Genomic DNA, 18,916 nt, shown 5'->3' with positions numbered 1-18,916 from the left:
TAAACATTTATATCAGGTAGATACACTCCTTGGAGAGAACAATCATGGAAGAACAGAAGGGCAGTTTATGCACAGGGAGACAGCTCGGGGGGGGGGGGGGGGGGCCAGGAGTGCATGGGAGGAAAGGACACTGGGAAGAGGTACCTATGGGGAGGAAGTGGGAAGACAGTTGTTACGTTGTAGGGAATTGCAGTCAATGTCATGAGACAAACTGTGTATTAACTGCTGTATGGAAAATGAATTTTCTCTGTAAACTTTCACCCAAATCACAATAAAAATTTAAAAAATAAAATAACAACAACAAAAAACCACAACATATAATATTGCTGTAACCTGTGGCTGGGGGTGGAGAATCCAAATTGCTAGCATATTATGTAGAGTTGCAGCTTTCAAACTTTTGACAGACTCTCAAAAATGTGTGTGTGTCTCCTACTTTGGCGAGTAGTGACTGGGATCTTAAAAGCTAGCAAGTTGCCATCTAGATGCAACGATGGGTCTCTCCTCGTCCAGAGCAAAGAATGAAGAAAACCAAAATTCATGGAAACAATTAGTCCTAGCGACCAATCTACAGCCAATCTACAGCCTATACAACTACGAGACCAGAAGAACTAGATGGTGCCCAGCTACCACTGTCATCCACTTGGAAGGGGATCTATGTAGGAGATCCTTGATAGAGAGGGAGAACAATGTGGAACAAAACTCAAAATCATTTGGAGGAAAAAATAAAAGGGGGGTGACCAGGTTTGCTGGTCCAATAGAGCCTGGTGGAACCACTGAGACTATGGCCCCTAACTGCCCTTCAGGTCTGGAATTGAACCCATACCTGTGGTTTCCAGCCAAACAAAAGGCAGGCATATGAGTTGAACATTTACCTCAAGTAGACACACTCCTTGGAGAGAACAATCATGGGGAGAAAGAAGGGCTGCTTATGCACAGGGAGACAGCTCAGGGGGCAGGAGTTCATGGAGGGATGGACACAGGGAAGAGGTAACTATGGGGAGGAAGTGGGAGGGGAGCTGTTGCATTGTGGTAAACTGTGGTCAATGTCATGAGACAAAATATATGTGAACTGCTGTATGGAAAGTGAATTTTCTCTGTAAATCTTCACCCAAATCACCAGAAAAAAAAAATGTGTGTGTGTGTGTGCTCAGGAGGGATCAGTGCATGGGATCATTGATAGAGTGGGAGAACAACGTGGAACAAAACTCAAAATCATAAAAAAGGACTAGGTTTACTGGTCTGATAAAGCCTGGTGGGACCCCCAAAACTATGGCTCCTAGTTATACTTTAGGTCTTGAACTGAACTCACTCCCATGGCTTCCAGCCAAACAATAGAAAGGCATATACAGTGAACATTTACATCAGGTAGATACACTCTTTGAAGCAATCAGTCATGGGAGAACAGAATGGCAGTATTTGCACAAGGAGATAGCCCAGAGGGCAGGAATGCATAGGAAAGACAGACACAGGGAAGAGGTAACTACAGGGAGGAAGGGGGAAGAAAACACACTGGAGAATTGTGGTCAATGTCATGAAATAAAATGTGTATGAACTATTGTATGGAAAAAGAATTTGCTCTGTAAATTTTCACCCAAATCACAAAAATTGAAAAATATCACACAGCGTAAAAAAAAAAAAAAAAAAAAAAGTGTATTTACATTGAGACCTGTTCAAACCCATATTTATAAATGAAACTTATAAGTGAAACAAAAGTTCTACAAATACTGGATGTGCAATGCACACTGATATTTTTGCATCGTAATCTACTCCTTTCCATTCCATTCCACCCCAGCTCATTCCATTCAATCCAATTTAAAAAGAGTTGGTTGTGACCCCCTAAGTGAATTCCAAGACCTACTAATGGGTTGTAGCTTCACATTTTGACAAATACTGATTAACATTATGGAGATAATCAGCAAGTGAACTAAAAGCCAAAATAAAACACGTCATTCTGGGTGCTAGTAATGAGAGGCGAGGAAAGAAGCTGGAGGATTGTTGCTTTTATCATGTGCATTCATTGCTTAGATAAAAAATGAAAAATACAACAAAAAGTCAAGCAAGGAAAAGAGAGCTTTAATTCCTTTCTCTAGTTCACATAATTTCCTGTTGTATTTTTCACACCCATGATGCTCTCACTTGGGCCTAAAGGCCCAGTGGCTGCCCCTTACCTGTTCTTGATCTCTTTCAGCAATGACATGTCTTTGTCATAACCAAACTCGCCTCCAGCTGGACGAGGGACGTTCATGATGTCAGCATGGGTGGCCACCAGGACGACTCGGAGTGGGTTCTTGAGCTTACCGCCGAAGGCTTGAGGGCAGAGAGAGCAGTGATTCAGGAGGTGGGCCCCTTACCTGGCTGATTCTCCTCCCAGGCTGGGGCAGGTCACCTTGGCCTCATACCCAGGTTGTCTCCCTGCCCACAGACCCAAAGGCACTCTGTCTTGCTTGGCCATCAGCCCTGCTAACAACAAGAGGAGCCCTTTCCTACGTTACTGCTAGTTGACACTAAACCTGTGAAGGTTTAGCTTCAAGAAAGGTTGCTCAGAAATGGACTAAATAAAACCAGGCCACAGAACAAAAGGGAGCTTCTCTCTGATGTTCTCCAAGTAGCCCTGCCTGTCTGGCAGAGTCAGATGTAGCCACTGACAAGGGAGACACCCTTTATAAGACTAAAGACAACCCTGAACACAGCAACACCTTGGAAATGGCTCAGAAGAGGTACTGCCTGCAAGCCACAAAGACAGAGAGTCTTACATTTATGGCAACATTTAAAAAATGTGAGAAGGAAGGAAAAAGACAGAGGCAAATGGCAGTACACTGAGAGAGACTATTTATTATCAATATGCTTTTTTGGGAAACGTGACTGCTAAGTGTCATATTTCATCAGGGCAGGCTGCTTCTTCAGTTGCACAGAAAGACCAAAAGAAATTTGATCCATGTTATGCTGTCCTCTAGAAACAAAGTTAAGATAATTTAGTCAGCGAACATGGTCATTTCTCCAAAACATCAGCTATTCCTCTCTTCTTCATGGAACTGTTGAATGAAGGAGAATTATTATTATTGATTATATTACTCATGCAGCCTTTAGGTAAAGGGTATGTGTTAGCTCTCATTGAGTCAGCCCCAATTCACGGTGACCCCATGAACAATGGAACAAAGCGTTGGCTGGTCCTAAGCCATCTCCATGATTGGCTGCAGATCAGCTTGTTGTGATCCACAGGGTTTTGTGATCCACCGGCTGATTTTGGGGAGTAGGCTGCCAGGCCCTTCTTCCCAGTCCTTCTTAGTGTGGAAGCTCCAGTGACACTTGCTCAGCATCATGACAACATGCATTCAGAGACAAATGGCTGGTGGCTGTGCATGAGCTGCCATGGCCGGGAACTGTACTTGGGTCTCCTGCACAGAAGGTGAAAATTCTACCACTGAACCGCCACTGCCTGCCCGCAGGTTAAGATGGAGTAGTTATTAAGGAAGTATTCCACTTGCACCCAACAAAATTACCACGGTTCTAAGGCTTAGAAAGAAAGTGAGAAACTGCTATCAAGGGTTTGCTCAGAATTGGGCCTTAGAAATAGGAATAAACCAAACCAAACTCACCGCCATTGAGTCAATTCCAACTCATAGCAACCCCTACTGGGTTGCCAAGGTTGTGAATCTTCACAGAAGCAGAATACCTCAATGTTTTTTTTCCATGGAGCAGCTGTTGGGTTTGAACTACTGACTTTTTGGTTAGCAGCCAAATAAATGCCTTAACCCCTATACCACCAGAGCTCAGAAGCAGGAATAAGGGATCGTGAAGCAAATGAACATCTGACCCTCAGGAAGTTTCTGTGAGTGGAAAATCTATCAGGATGGAGGAATGGAGTCAGGGAGTCTCAGCTGTTAGCCACAAGCTTTGGATCTGAGGAAGGCGGCGGGTACAAGGTCATGAGGGGCATGAACAGAGGACTCAGAAGGGTGAGGCTGCCTCTTGGCTGTCCCCAGGGACTACATCCCCGCCCGCCCGGTGCTGGCTCACCTATGGCCTCTTCAACAGGGACAAGAGACTTCAGGAAGCTCAGCCAGAAAATCACTTGGTTCAGCTGGATCTCATACGGTTCTTCTAGACTAAAAACAATGATGTGGACTGACGTGGGATCATTTGCAGCAAAATAATCATAACAGCAGAAATACACAGGATTTCCAGAGAACTCCCACACGCTGAAATCGCCAACTCCTACACAGAAAATAAGGTACAGATTACTAGCATGAAGCATCACTGTCAGATTCCAACCAGAAAATTTCTCAGCACTCCAGGGATTACATGTAGGGAGAGTGCTATCTCTAACCTTCATCTGTATCTCCATACTACTACTAACTGTTGCAGTCAGGTCAATTCTGACAAATGGAGACCCTGTTTGTTACAGAGTAGAACCAAACTCCATAGGTTTTCTTGGCTGTAATCTTTATGGAAGCATACTTCCAGCCCTTTCTTCTGCAGCACCGCTGAGCAGGTTCAAACAACCATTTAGGTTAGCAGCTCAGTGCAAACCATCTACGCCACCCAGGGTCATGTATCTCTGTGTCTATTTCCATATTCATATCTTTTTATCGATTGCAATATCATTTCTTAAAGAACTATCTTGGCACAGTTTTGAGGCCCTGGCTGGCGGCCGGTTTGTTCACTGTCTTGAATAGTTGATTAAGTCCATTCTCCAACCACTCCCCTTATCAGGGTCTCACATTCCTGGGCCACTTTGCAACGTCCTAATTGCCTCAAGATAGGTACCTAACAACTATGACAGCTCCTATGCACTGGAGCCTGCAGAGTCATTCAAAGGGCCCAGTCTCCAGGAAGCCTGGAAAACCTAGCGAACCCACCCTGCTTCCATACATAGGTTCTTTCCTACAACTCCAGCTTGTTGTTACCTTGTCCCTGGGTGCAATCCCTGTGTGGCCCTGCATCATGGCGTGCTATGCCTCCCTGTCTCTGGAAACTGAGTATAATAAACCTGGTTACTGTTCATGACCTCCCTGACTCTTCATCCCTGCATCATACCTGATGTATCTACCATCTCTCAAATTTGTTAGAGCAGCCATATATCTATAAATCTACTGTCTCTGGATCTGCTCATCTATTTTCCTAAATATAGATATATATTACTCTATTCCTCTCTCTATCTATGCAGTCACTGGGTGGCATGAATAGTTAACACTCTTGGCTGATAAGTGAAAGGTTTGAAGTTCGAGTCCATCCAGAGGCACCTTGGAAGAAAGGCCTGGTGATCTCTTTCAGAGTTAGCCAATGAAAACTGCAGAGCACAGTTCTACTCTGACATGTGGGTCACCATGAGTCCGAGTGGACTCTATGACATCTAAGTTTGTTTTTCCTGGTAGGGAGACCATAGTGCTTAGTTTTACTTGTTATGGGTATGAACTAGCTGCACTGAAATCCTGGGCCACTCCCATATCAGTGTGCATTGGGAATTCTTCCATCTTTTGCATGGAAATGACAGACACCATCTGGGACCAGTTCCCTTTAGGGAGTGATTTATAGCCCTGTGGAAAGGGAAACTGGAGGCCCTTCCCCTCTGGTATGGATGGCCCATCATTTGGTCATACACACACACACAGAGACACACACACACAAATACACACGAATGTACATGCCTATATGCATGCGTACCGTTCAAATACGCATTCTGGATGTCGATAGCCTTAGTGGACTGGTCATCGGTGGAGCAGTGTGGGTGGTGGGGTGGGGCCACAAATACCTCCAGCATCCCTTTGGTGAGCCCTGGCTCGAACATCATGCTGCGGCTCCTCACACTCACGTTTTCGCACCCAGGGTATAGGTTGTTGATGCTCACGGAGACTGCAGGCCAGAAAGGAAGGAAGTCACACCTTGTATATGGCAGCATACATGCTTACTCTCCCCCAGGCTCTGGCCACAAGCTTTCCATTTTCTGGAACATGCTCCACTCCATCCCCACTCGTGGGTCAGGTTGGGTGAGGATGTGTGTGCTGTGTGCCATGCTGTGTGAATTTGATCTGTTTGCTCTACCTTCCCATATCCCTCCCCTGCCTTACTCTGTGTCTTGAAAGGCTGATCTCTATGGACTTCACCTCCCAAGCTTCTCTGCTATTTGTTTTTTTATGGAGGTTAACCAATGGGAGGCATTGGACAGGGTGGGAGGAGAAAAAGGTCAGGGTATTTCTCCCCTGCTCACTTCCGGCTTCTCTGGTAAGACGCTTGTTTTTCTATGACTTTCCACCACCCCTCTGTCCATTTGTCGAACTGTGGTGGCTTATGTATTGCTGTGATGCTAGAAGCTATGGCACCAGTATGTCAAATACCAGCAGGGTCACAGGTTTCAGTAGAGCTTCCAGACTCAGACAGACCAGGAAGAAAGGTCTGGTGATCTACTTCCCAAAATCAATCATTGAGAACTTTAGGTAGCACAACAGAATATTATCTAACTTGCTAGCTGTGGCCATGCCTTCAGGAAGGATCAGTTGCTAGAGGAGGGTGTCATGTGAAATAGAGGGCCAATGAGGGCTGGGAAATGCATCAGCAAAATAGCCACACTGATGGACTCAAACATGCTGGTGATTATGACAATGATCCCGACTCATAGTGACCTCTCCTTGGGTTTCCAAGGCAGTATCACTGAGGAAGTAGATTATTGCCCAATCTTCCTTCTGAGGAGTGGCTGGAGGGTTTGAACCACCAGCCTTCTGGTTAGCAGTCAAATGCCTTAGGCACTATGCCACCAGAGCTCCAGACAATGATGTAGGACTGAGCAATGTTTTGTTCTGTTGTGCATAAGGCCACCATGAGTTGGAGCTGACTCGACGGCAGCTAACGATAACATGACTCTTGCGCCGTCCGATTATCTTCTCCCCAGAGCTCCAGCTTTTTCAGTAGAACCATTTCTTCCTCTTGTCCTTTCAGCCCTAGGGAAGGTGCTATGGAATAGAATGTGCCTGCCCAAAATTTATGTTGAAGCCCTAACACTTGTACCTGTGAATGTGAGCCTGTTTGGAAGTAGAGGCTTTCTTTTATTGTATGAATGAGGTCATAATACTAGTGTAGGGTGGGTCTTAAACCTAATTATTCCTGTGAGGAATTATATAAAATAAACAGAACAGACACAGATACACACATAAGGGGAAGACAGGTATGGTGTGAAGAACCACCTGCAAGCAAAGGAACAGGAAGAAATGCCAGCAGATATCAGAAACTAGGAGAGAAGATACAGAAGGAATCAATAAGCCGAGACCCGGATTTGAACTTGTAACCTTCAAATTGTGAGAAACTAAATTCCTGTTCTTAACGCTACCCACTTGTGGTAGTGTTTGTTACAGCAGCACTAGAAAGCTAAGATGGGAGGTAATGGCTCCCTTCTGTTATAGTCTCTGGTGCTTCTCCATCCCTGGCATGTTCCTTTAAATGGGATGCCCAGAACTCTGTGACTTCTTTCATCAAAGTCTCTTGGGTGAATTCTCCTGCCAGGATTAGACTGGTATAGGGGAGTCCCACTCCCATGTGAAAGTCTGCTTCAAGTGGAAAGAAAAATGATTGCAGACAAGAGAAGGTCATAGCATGAAATAACGCCAAGTCTCACACTGAGAAAGTTATTTCTTTAAAAATTTCCCCTAAGGCAAGTCTCAATTTGTGGTATTAAGTCTTTAGCATCTCTTCAAACTTGCTAATCTTTCCTCTTACTGAAGAGAGAGTGGACAACAGTATACAGCTAGATTTTAAATACATTGCTGCTGAATGCTTTTATTTTCACTTATGGCAAGTGGTACTAGTTTTCTATTTACGATAATGATATTAATAGCTACATTTTCAAGTCAATATATATTAGTAAATAAAAAAAGTGATTCCATATAAAGAAAATATTGTATAAATAATAATGGTGGCACTTTTGAGAGTGGTGGCTGAATAGCATAGTTGGAGGCCCTGCATTATGGGACTAAAGCCTGTATTTACTCAGCATGGCAATGGCTTGTGGGCAACCTGGCTCTCTGGCAGACTGCATGCTTTGCAAGGGAAGAAGCTAGTCTATCTTGTTCAGTCCATTGACTCAAGGCCTGGGCTTTTATTATTGAATTGAATTGTGTCTTGCCAAAATATGTGTTGGAAGCCTAAGCCCTGCACCTGTTGATGTAATCCTGTTTGAAAATAAGTTTCATTTTTTATGTTAATCAATCATATCTGAGTAGGGTGGGTTCTAAATCTAATCACTTCTGAGTTATAAAAAGAAGAGATTAGACAGTGACACACAGGGAGAAGAGGAAGACAGGTGAGGGAGACAGATGCATCTATAAGAATTACACAGCTACTAGAAGCTGAAATAGATAAGGGAGAAACTCTCTGTAGAGCCATGTCCTGGAGTCAGACTTCTAGCCTTCTGAACTGTGATGGCATAAATTTCTGTTCTTAAAGCCATCCACTTGTGGTATTTGTGTTACAGCAACATTGGACAACTGAAATGCCCATAGCTGGTGCTCAATAAGCACCTGGTGAATGGATGCATGTAGGGGGAGAGGACCAATTAGCTGAATGCACCACGGAGTATCTTTGGTCCACAATTAATCATGACAGATACTGAAAAGTGCTAAAGAAATGACCATTTTGCTTGGGCAATTTGACTTTTTAAATTAGTTATCCCAACAGAAAAGTAATCCCTTATTCAAAGATCAACGATTTAAGATTGGGGCTGTGGATAATGGGAAATACCCAAAGGAGGGGATAAGGAGGAGAAACTTAAGGAAAACACAGACAAAAAAAACCCTGGAACAATTTTGGAAGAAAATACAAGAACAAAATGACAAAAAAAAAAAAAAAAAAATCAGAAATGATAAAAAATCTACAGATAGAAATCCAGAAGATTAATACTAAATTTTCAGAAATAGATAACACATTGAAAAGGCAAAGGAGTAGAATTGAATCAAAGAAGACAGAATTAATGAGATTGAAGACAAATATCTGAATACTTCTTTGGAAAGGGAGCAATCAGAAAAAAGAGCAAAACAAAATGAAGAAAGCCTAAGATTCATGTGGAATATCATCAAAAGGAATAACCTATGTGTAATTGGAATTTCAGGACAGGAACAGAAAAAGAAAAACACAAAGAAAAATTTCCAAGATTTGTTGGAAAATAATTTCCCTTAGGTGATGAAAGACAAGAATATATCCATTCAGGAAGTCCAACGAACCCCAAATAGGGTAGATTCCAAAAGAAAATCACCAAGACTTATCATCATCAAACTCACCAAAACCAAAGACAAAGAAAGAATTCTGAGAGCAGCACAGGGCAAATGAAAAGTTACCTACAAAGGGCAACCAATAAGACTAAGCTCTGACTTCTCAGAAGAAAACATGCAGGTGAGAAGGTAATAGGGTGGTATATATAAAACCCTGAAAGAGAAAAAATTCCAACCAAGAAATATATACCCAGCAAAACTGTCCCTCAAATATGATGGTGAAATTAGGAGATTTGCAGATAAGCAGAAATTAAGTGAATTTTTTAAAAGAAAAACCTTACAAAAGATACTAAAGGGAGTCCTTTGAACAGAAAACCATTGAGAGCAAACAACAACTGACCATTAATACACAAGATTACATAACCAGGAACCAACACAGCTATGGAAGTATCCAAAGTAAAATAAGCTTACAAGATTGCAAACAGGGAACCAGAGACATCAGTTGACAAATGAGGACAACTACCAAACAAAAAGAGGGAAAAAATAGTGTAGGTATAGAACTAAATGTTGAGGAAGTCAAGAGAGTTGCAAGATAGAACTGACTGTTTTAAATCTGGGGAGAAAATTATAAATCAAAGAAAAATGATAAACATTCACATCACAATAAAAAAGAGGACAAACACAAATATTTAGCAAATACCAAAACAATAACAACAAAGGAAATGATAACATGATTCATAAACAAAATAGGCTCAGCAAAGAAAATTATATGAAACAGAGAAACAAGGAACACCATGAAAAAATATATAACAAAATGACAGCAGCCAATTCATACTTGTCAATAATTACCCTGAATGTAAATGGATTAAATGCATCACTCATGAGATGGAGAGTTGCAGACTGGATATGAAAACATAACCCATCAATATGCTGTCTACAAGAAACACAACTTAGAGACAAAGACAAAAATAGACTAAAATTCAAAGGTTGGAAAAAGATATATCAAGCAAATGGCAACCAAAAAAGAGCAGGAGTGGCAATACTAATTTCTGATCAAAATTTACTTTAAGACAAAAAACACCCTAAGAGACAAAGAAAGACACCATATAATGATTAAAGGATCAATTGAATAAGAAAATATAACCATAATAAATATCTATGGACCCAATGAAAGAGCCCCAAAATACATAAATGGACTTTAAAAGAGTTGAAAAGCCAAATAGATGACTTCACAGTCATAGTGGGAGACTTTAATATACCACTTTCAGTGAAAGATAGAACAACTGGAAAGAAACTCAACAAAGACATAGAAAAGCTGAACAATAGAATCCACTATGACCTCATAGACATCTACAGAGCACTTCACTCAACAACAGCACAATATACACTCTTTTCCAGTGCACATGGAACATTCTCCAGGATAGACCCTATGTTAGGCCACAAAGCAAGCCTTAATAAATTTCAAAACACTGAAATACTGCAAAGCATCTTCTCAGATCATAATGCTATTAATTTAGAAATCAACAATAGGAAGACCAAAAGAAAAAGAGCACTCCATGGAAATGGAAAAGCACCCTCCTTAAGAATGACTGAGTAATAGAAGAAATAAAAAATGAAATAAAAAAATTCCTTGACTCAAACAAGAATGGAAGCACAACATACCAAAATCTTTGGGACACAGCAAAAGCAGTGATGAGAGGCCAATTTATAGCAATAAATGCACACATCAAAAAAGAACGAGCCAAAATCAACACTTTAAACTAACACCTCCAACAATTAGAAGAAGAGCAGCAAGAAAAGCCTACTGTCACCGGAAAAAAGGAAATAATAAAGATTCGAGCAGAAATCAATGAAACAGAAAATAGAAAGACAATAGGAAAAAATCAACAAGACTAGAAATTGGTTTTTTGAAAAGATTAATAATACTGACAAAACCACTGGCAAACTTAACAAAAGAAAGAGGGAGAGAATACAAATAACATGAATAAGAAACAAAAAGAGCTGCATCACAATAGAACCAACTGAAATAAAAAGGATAATATCAGAGTATTATGAAGAACTATACTCCAACATATTTGAAAATCTGAAAGAAAAGGGCAGATTTCTAGAAAAACACTATTTACCTAAACTAACACAGACTGAGGTGGAAAACTTGAATGGATCCATAACAAAAGGGGAAAATGAACAGGTCATATAAAATACCAAGAAAAAAAGTCTTGGCCCAGATGGTTTCACTGGAGAATTCTACCAAACATTCAGAGAAGAACTGACACCAATTCTACTCAAACTATTCCAAAACACAGAAAAGGATGGAATCCTTCCAAATTCATTCTATAAAGCAAGCATAACCTTGATACCAAAACCAGGAAAGACATCACTAAAAAGGAAAACTACAGACCAATATCCCTCATGAATATAGATGCAAAAATCTTCAACAAAATCCTAGCTAACAGACTCCAACGGTGTATTAAAAAAAAAAAAATTCATTATGACCTAACCAAAAGCAAAACCAAACTCACTGCCATTGAGTCGGATCCGACTCATGGCAATGCTCTGTGGGTTTCTGAGGTGGTATCACTACAAAAGTAGATTGCGCAACCTTCCTTCTAAGGAGTGGCTGGTGGGTTTGAACTGCCAGCCTTCTGGTTAGCAGTCAAATGTTTTAGGCACTATGCCATCATAGCTCCTTCATTATGACCAAGTGGGGTTCATATCAGGTATGCAAGGACAGTTCAACATTAGAAAAACAATCAACATCATTCCATCACATAAATAAAACAAAGAAAAAGAACCACATGATCATATCAATCGATGCAGAAAAGGCATTTGATAAAATCCAACACCCATTCCTGATCAAAACTCTCAGCAAAAAAGGAATAGAAGGGACATTCCTCAACATAATAAAGGGCATATATGCAAAACCAACAGCCAACATTATTCTCAATGGGGAGAGACTGAAACCATTCCCCTCGTGAACAGGAAACAATCAAGGATGCCCTGTCACTACTCCTATTCAACATTGTACTAGAAGTTCTAGCCAGGGCCATAAGGCAAGAAAGGGAAATCAAAGGCATCCAAATTGGTAAGGAAGAAATCAAACTATCCCTATTTGCTGATGATACTATCCTAAACCTAGAAAACCCAAGAGACTCAGCAAAAAAATTACTGGAACTAATTGAGAAATTTAGCACAGTGGCAGGATACAAGATAAACACACAAAAATCAGTTGGATTCCTCTACACCAGCAAAGAGAATGCTGAAAAAGAAATAAGGAAATCAATACCATTTACAATAGCTACCAAAAAAACAAAACAAAAAAAATACTCGAGAATAAATCTTACCAGGGACACAAAAGACTTGTGCAAAGAAAACTACAAAAGACTACTTCAAGAAACCATAAGAGAGCTACATAAATGAAAGAACATACCATGCTCATGGATAAGAAGAATGAACATTGTGAAAATGTCAATCCTACCCAAAGTAATCTATATATTCAATGCAATCCCAATCCAAATCTCATCAATATTCTTTAAGGATATGGAAAAAAAAAATCTCTAACTTTATATGGAAAGGAAAGAGACCTCGGATAAGCAAAGCACTATTAAAGAAGAACAAAGTAGGATGTCTCACACTGCTGGATCTCAAAACCTACTATTCAGCCACAGTAATCAAAACTGCCTGGTATTGCTATAATGACAGACACATAGACCAATGGAATAGAATTGAGAACCCAGAAATAGATCCACTGACCTATAGTCAGCTGGTCTTTGACAAAGGGCAGAAATCCATTAAATGGGGATGAGACTGTCTGTCTAATAAATGGTGCTGGCAAAACTGGATATCCATTTACAGAAAAATGAAACAAGATCTATCCCTCACACCATACACAAAAATAACTCCAGATGGATCAAAGACTTAAATGTGAAACCAAAAACTATAAAGTTCCTCCAGGAAAAACTAGGGGCAAATTTAGGGGCCCTAATATATGGCATAAATAGACTATTAAGCATAACCCAAAATGCACAAACAGCAGAAGATAAACTAGATGAATGGGCTCTTCTAAAAATTAAATTTTCATGTGCTTCCAAAGACTCCTCCAAAAGAGTCAAAAGAGAACATACAGATTGAGAAAAAATATTTGGCAATGACATACCTGACAAGGGACTTATCTCTAAAATTTATAGAAAACTCCAACACCTCAGCAACAAAAAGACAAATAATCCAATTCAAAAATGGGCAGAAAACATGAATAGACACTTCACCAAAGAGGCTATTCAGGTGGCCAAGAAACACATGAAGAAATGTTCACGATCATTAGAATAAGGGTACCAAAAAACCAAACTCACTGCTATCGAGTCGGATACGACTCATAGCAACCCCTCCTTGGGCTTCCAAGGCGGTATCATTACGAAGTCAGATGGCCCAATCTTCTTTCCCACGAGTGGCTGATGGGTTTGAAGCGCCAGCCTTCTGGTTAGCAGTCAAATGCCTTAGGCACTATGCCACCAGAGCTTCCAGAATAAGGGTAGGGGGTAGGTAAAAGGAAAAGAGAAAGGACAATGACTTGGAGAGGGGTTATTCTTAAATATACATATACACACATATATAAAGGAGTTCTAGTGGCACTTGGCTATTAGTCAAAGGTTGGTGGTTCGAATCTACTCAGGGGTTCTGTAGGAGAAAGACCTGGCAATCTGCTCCCATAAACCTTACCATAAACCTTATGCTAGGTAACCTTATGGGGGCAATTCTGCTCTGTTACAAGGGGTCATTATGAGTCGAAATCGACTTAACAGGACCTAACAATGAAGGAAGGTTGGGCAATCCACTTCCGTAGTGATACTGTCTCGGAAACCCAAGGAGGGATCTCTATGAGTCTGGTCCGACTTGACAGCACATAACAACAACAACAATGATGTGTGTGTGTGTGTGTATTCTGATTATAAAAGTAGAAACTCGGCAAACATAGAAATGCAAAGAAGAAAGCAAAATGATTCCATTCTCACTGACAACATGGTCAACACTTTACTGTACTTCTCTGCAGATCGTTAATCTAAGTCTAACAAAAGCTATGGGATTCACACTAGTCAAAATGTGGAAACAACACCAAGTGTCCATCAACAGATGAATGGATAAACAAGATGTGATATATACATGCAGTGGAATACTATTCAGCCACAAAGAAAAATGAAGTTGTGATACATGCTATGACATGGATGGACCTGAAAACATTATACTGAATGAACCAAATCTGATTCCAAAAGACAAATATCCTATGATCCCATGTATATGAAGTATTTAGAAGAGGCACAGCTTAAAGACAAAAGAAGATTAGTGGTTCCAAGAAACTGGAGGGAGGGGAAATGGGAGTCACTACTGAAGGGATATTGAGTTTCTGTTTTGGAGTGATGAAAAATTTTTGGAAATGGATACTGAGGATGGTTGTACAACATTGTGAATATAATTAACATCACCAAATTGTTAGAAGATAGTTCACATGACATTTTTTTTTTTTTAATATCTGTATCCAGAAGCTCTGGTGGTGTAGTGACCAAAGCATCCGACTGCTAACCAGAAGGCTGGCAGTTCAAACCCACCAGCCACTCCTCAGAAGGAAAACTGGATGATCTGCTTCCGTAGAGAGACTGCCTTAAAAACAAAAGGAGGGTCGCTATGAGTTGGAACCGACTTAACGGCAGTGAGTTCATTTTGTTTTGTTTGTTTTATATCTATATCTATTAGCACAATAAAATTAAAAGATAAAAGCTATAGGGTTTCTAAGAACGGATTTTCCCATTTTCTTGTACCATGAAACCTATCTGTCAGGAGCAAACCTTGTTTAGTGACATTGTGGCTTGTATCTGCCAGGGGTGACAGTCATTCCTGCACCTTGGTGGTAGTTTTCATCGGCAGGATGAAGTGTAAGAAAAGGGTTTGCATACAGTATTATTAAAGTAATAATTTCATAAGGAAAACACTGACGTAACAGAAGAAACACTTATTTGCTAGCTACTGCCCCCTCATGGTAAAAAGTGGCAGACTCTGTTGGAGAACTCACTTTTGTGCCATGGTGGGAAGATTCTAGGGAGCCCAGGTGGTACAGTGGTTAAAGTGCTCAGCAGCAACCTAAAAGGTCAGCTGTTAGAACCCACTAGATGCTCTGCAGGAGAAAGATCTGGCAGACTGCTTCTGTAAAGACGTATAGCCTTGGAAACCCTATGGGACAGTTCCACTCTGGGTTGTTATGAGTCGGAATTGACCCCATGGCAGTAGGTTTGGTTTGGTTTTGGGAAGAGTCTCCCTCTCTGGTGAGAAGAGGAGCTCTGGTAGCGTAGTGGCTAAGGCACTTGACTGCTAACCAGAAGGCTGGCGGTTCAAACCCACCAGCCACTCCTCGGAAGGAAGGTTGGGCAATCTACTTCCATAGTGATCATCGGAAACCCAAGGAGGGGTTGCTATGAGTCGGGTCTGACTCGATGGCACATAACAACAACAACAACTGGTGAGAAGAGACAACTACCTCTTCAAGTCCTCAACGGCATTGTTGGATACCTTCCTTCATAAGGCAGAACTACAACTCAACAGCCTCGGGCCTCAAGTGATATATGGCCAGCCACACACCAATCGAGTTGTTCCAGATTCATTGGAAGCAGGGTAGTTGCCGGTGTGCAGACATGTGGCTTCAGCTGCCAGAGAGTCACTTGTGGGGATCTAAGACTGTCAAGCCAATGTGTGAGCCCGGGATCCTCCAGTATCCTGCTCAGAAGACAGCATTTGTCTTGTTGTCCTTGGCCAAGTCACTTCATACCTTTGGGGCACAGAATCTTTGTCAAATAGGAATAATGTAACCCACCTACTTCTATGCCTGCTCTGATAACCCAGTGGACGCTATGTGTGAAAGGATGCAGGGAAGTGGTTGATTAGTGCAGTGAGTAGGGGACACCAAGGACACAAGACACATAGTCCTGTCCCCTGGTGGGGCAGCTCTGACTTCAGCCTGCAGAATTTTTTCCCCAGGAGAACATCAACTGCAGAAGGTTAAAGGTCTAATGGTAAACAAACTTGCTGCTGTCTAAAGGATATAAATGTGGGCATCTCTCCCATAGAAAGGAAAAAGGACTGCTAACTCGATGACAGGTTGTAGAGTTGGAAGCCTTGGCCTGGGAGGTAAAAGAGCATAGCCTGCCAGGCACTGGCAGTGCCACTGTGAGATGCTGCTGTTTGTGGAACCAAAGCCCCCTTCCCTGGAGGACACACCCTGGGAAAGTAGGATCCTGGTCCATCCATTCCCCTTGCTGCACCTGAGGTCAAGGGACTCAATATTCATTGACAAAGCCAGCTGGTGCCTTATATTTGGGCCAGGCTTGGCTTTTCCAAAGTCCCTGGGGGGTGCAAATGGTTACTGCACCCCCCCCCACATATCACTCCCCACCACACATATACCTCTCCACACACTACATACATACAACACCCCCCACCAAACACATACACACACCACTCCCCCCACCCATCCCCATACAACACACATACCACCCCCACCCCCCCACATTCCCCAACACACACCACATACATTCACACACACAAATACACCCCATATCCATACACACATACACACACACTCCACAAGCATAACTGACCTACTGGGTTTTCTGTGTTTGATTTTTTGGTTCTGAGCACTCCCATCTCACTAGCTCCTCCCCTCTCCCACAGATCTGCAGACTGGAGTGACCTTAACCAACAATAGGGGACAGCTGACTCCCTCTACGGGACACCAGGAACTGCTAGAGGAGCCTACCGCCAATGTAACCTACCGCCTGGTCCCTAGACAGAAGCTGGACTTCATCATTAAATATGGAAAACTCTTGGCTTCAGAGAATGTGCAACTCATTCTACATCCTCAAATGGGGGCAGAATTACAGTGGAAAATGGAAACCATGTCACAAAAACACTACCGCAGGCAGTTACAAGTGTCTGAGTAGAAGCACTGGCCCAGGACCCAGATATGCCCTTACTTGCCTGCTGTGTGACACTGGGCAGCTTATGTGGCCCCCTTATGGCTTCAGTAAAACAGTGGTAAAGACACACCAGAAGGCTGCTCTGTGGGTTAAATGAAGTGTCATATGTACCATATTTTGCCTGGGCCCTGGTACATAGTTAGTTTAACCAATATTAGCAGGAAGTATTAGAAATATTATAATCATATTATTATATTATAAATCCAGTTTTGGTTATTGTTTATTGCTCAACTATCAATTCTTCTGCTTGTTTTCAGAGAAAAAACATTGAAAGGGGTACGGTAATCTCAGTCAACTCTCTACCTATGACTTACGCCCCACAGACATTCTTTCTCACGGAGAAATGAATTACATAGAAACACATACTTTAACACATTTGTTTTCAACCTAGGAAACAGATATGATGCTTTTGTAAATATGCAGAAAATGAATCTGAGCACAAAGCTACAGCATTAACATTGTTTAGGAAAATCCCCGAAGAGCTCTATTTTTCTCAAAAGCAAATGCCCTCACTTAAAGGGGGTCCAGGAGAAATAACGCTTGAGATGGTTTTCTCCTGCTCACTGCGAGCACTTCTGCTTTGCAGTATGAAAAGCAGCACTGTGGTTCTGAGTGAGAATCCTGACACCCCCTGTGGTGAACCTGACAATCCTGTCTGTAGACGGTGGGGGAAAGCAGCAAAGCCTCTTCCCAGCAAGGGTCCATGTGAATGGACGAAATCTTTCAAAACCCCTAATGGACTTTGTAATGAGCAGGTATGGTGTTTCCCCAATTTTTGTTACTGATGCCCTTTTCATTTTACATTTCATTGTGGTAAGATAGAAACAGACACACAGAGAGAGAAAGAGAAAGAGAGAACAACACTCTGGTGGTTCAAATCCGCCAGCGACCCCAAGAAGGAAGACTGGGCAATCTACTTCCATAAAGATTTACCACCTCAGAAACCCAAGGAGGGGTCGCTATGAGTCAGAATTGATTCGATGGCTGTGGGTTTAGTTATATATATGTATATACTTATATTAAACAAAAGGAAGCTCTGGTGGCATAGTGCTTAAGGCATTTGACTGCTCACCAGATGGCTGGTGGTTCAAACCCACCAGCCACTCCTCAGAAGGGAAGATTGGGCAGTCTACTTCCATGGTGATACCACCTCAGAAACCCAAGGAGAAGTTGCTATGAGTTGGGATTGACTCAACAGCAATGAGTTTGATTTTTTTGGTTTATATGAAACAAAAAAGTTTTCCATTTTACATTTTTAAGTGTACAATTCCGTGATATTAATTATCCATTATCTATTTCCAAAAGTTTTTCATCACCCTAAATAGACACTCAGTTTTCTTTGAGCAATAACTCCTACCTCCCTCAGCCCCTGGTGACCAGATTTTGGTCTCCATACATTTGCCTATTCTAGGTATTTCATATGGATCACACCTTGACATAAGGAAAACAGAAATCCTCACAAATGGACCAAGAACGCATATCATGATAAAGGAAGAAAATATTGAAGTTGTCAAGGGTTTCATTTTACTTGGGGATCAATGCCCATGGAAATAGCAGTCAAGAAATCAAATGAGGTACTGCACTGGACAAGTCTGCTGTAAAAGACCTCTTCAAAGTGTTCAAAAGCAAAGATGTCACTTTGAGGACTAAGGTGTGACTCAAACCAAAGAACAAACTCACTGCTGTTGATTCGATTCTGACTCATAG

General features: G+C 41.6%; 1 protein-coding gene across 1 annotated transcript in view; it reads right to left on the bottom strand.

Annotated features, from left to right (window-relative positions):
- DAPK1 (death associated protein kinase 1) overlaps positions 1-18,916 on the bottom strand; it is a 100,320-nt gene that overhangs the window by 13,305 nt on the left and 68,099 nt on the right. The window contains exons 18-20 of the mRNA XM_007939089.2: positions 5,665-5,853; positions 4,018-4,215; positions 2,169-2,307 (exon numbers count right to left, since the gene is read on the bottom strand). Coding sequence (XP_007937280.2) covers positions 2,169-2,307; positions 4,018-4,215; positions 5,665-5,853 — 526 coding nt within the window. The remainder of the gene's footprint in view (positions 1-2,168; positions 2,308-4,017; positions 4,216-5,664; positions 5,854-18,916) is intronic.

Source organism: Orycteropus afer, unplaced genomic scaffold (assembly GCF_000298275.1).
Source record: "Orycteropus afer afer isolate SDZICR_OR568_19922 unplaced genomic scaffold, OryAfe1.0 scaffold00005, whole genome shotgun sequence".
Taxonomy (NCBI): Eukaryota; Metazoa; Chordata; class Mammalia; order Tubulidentata; family Orycteropodidae; genus Orycteropus; species Orycteropus afer.
This window is presented reverse-complemented; position numbering and strand designations above follow the sequence as displayed.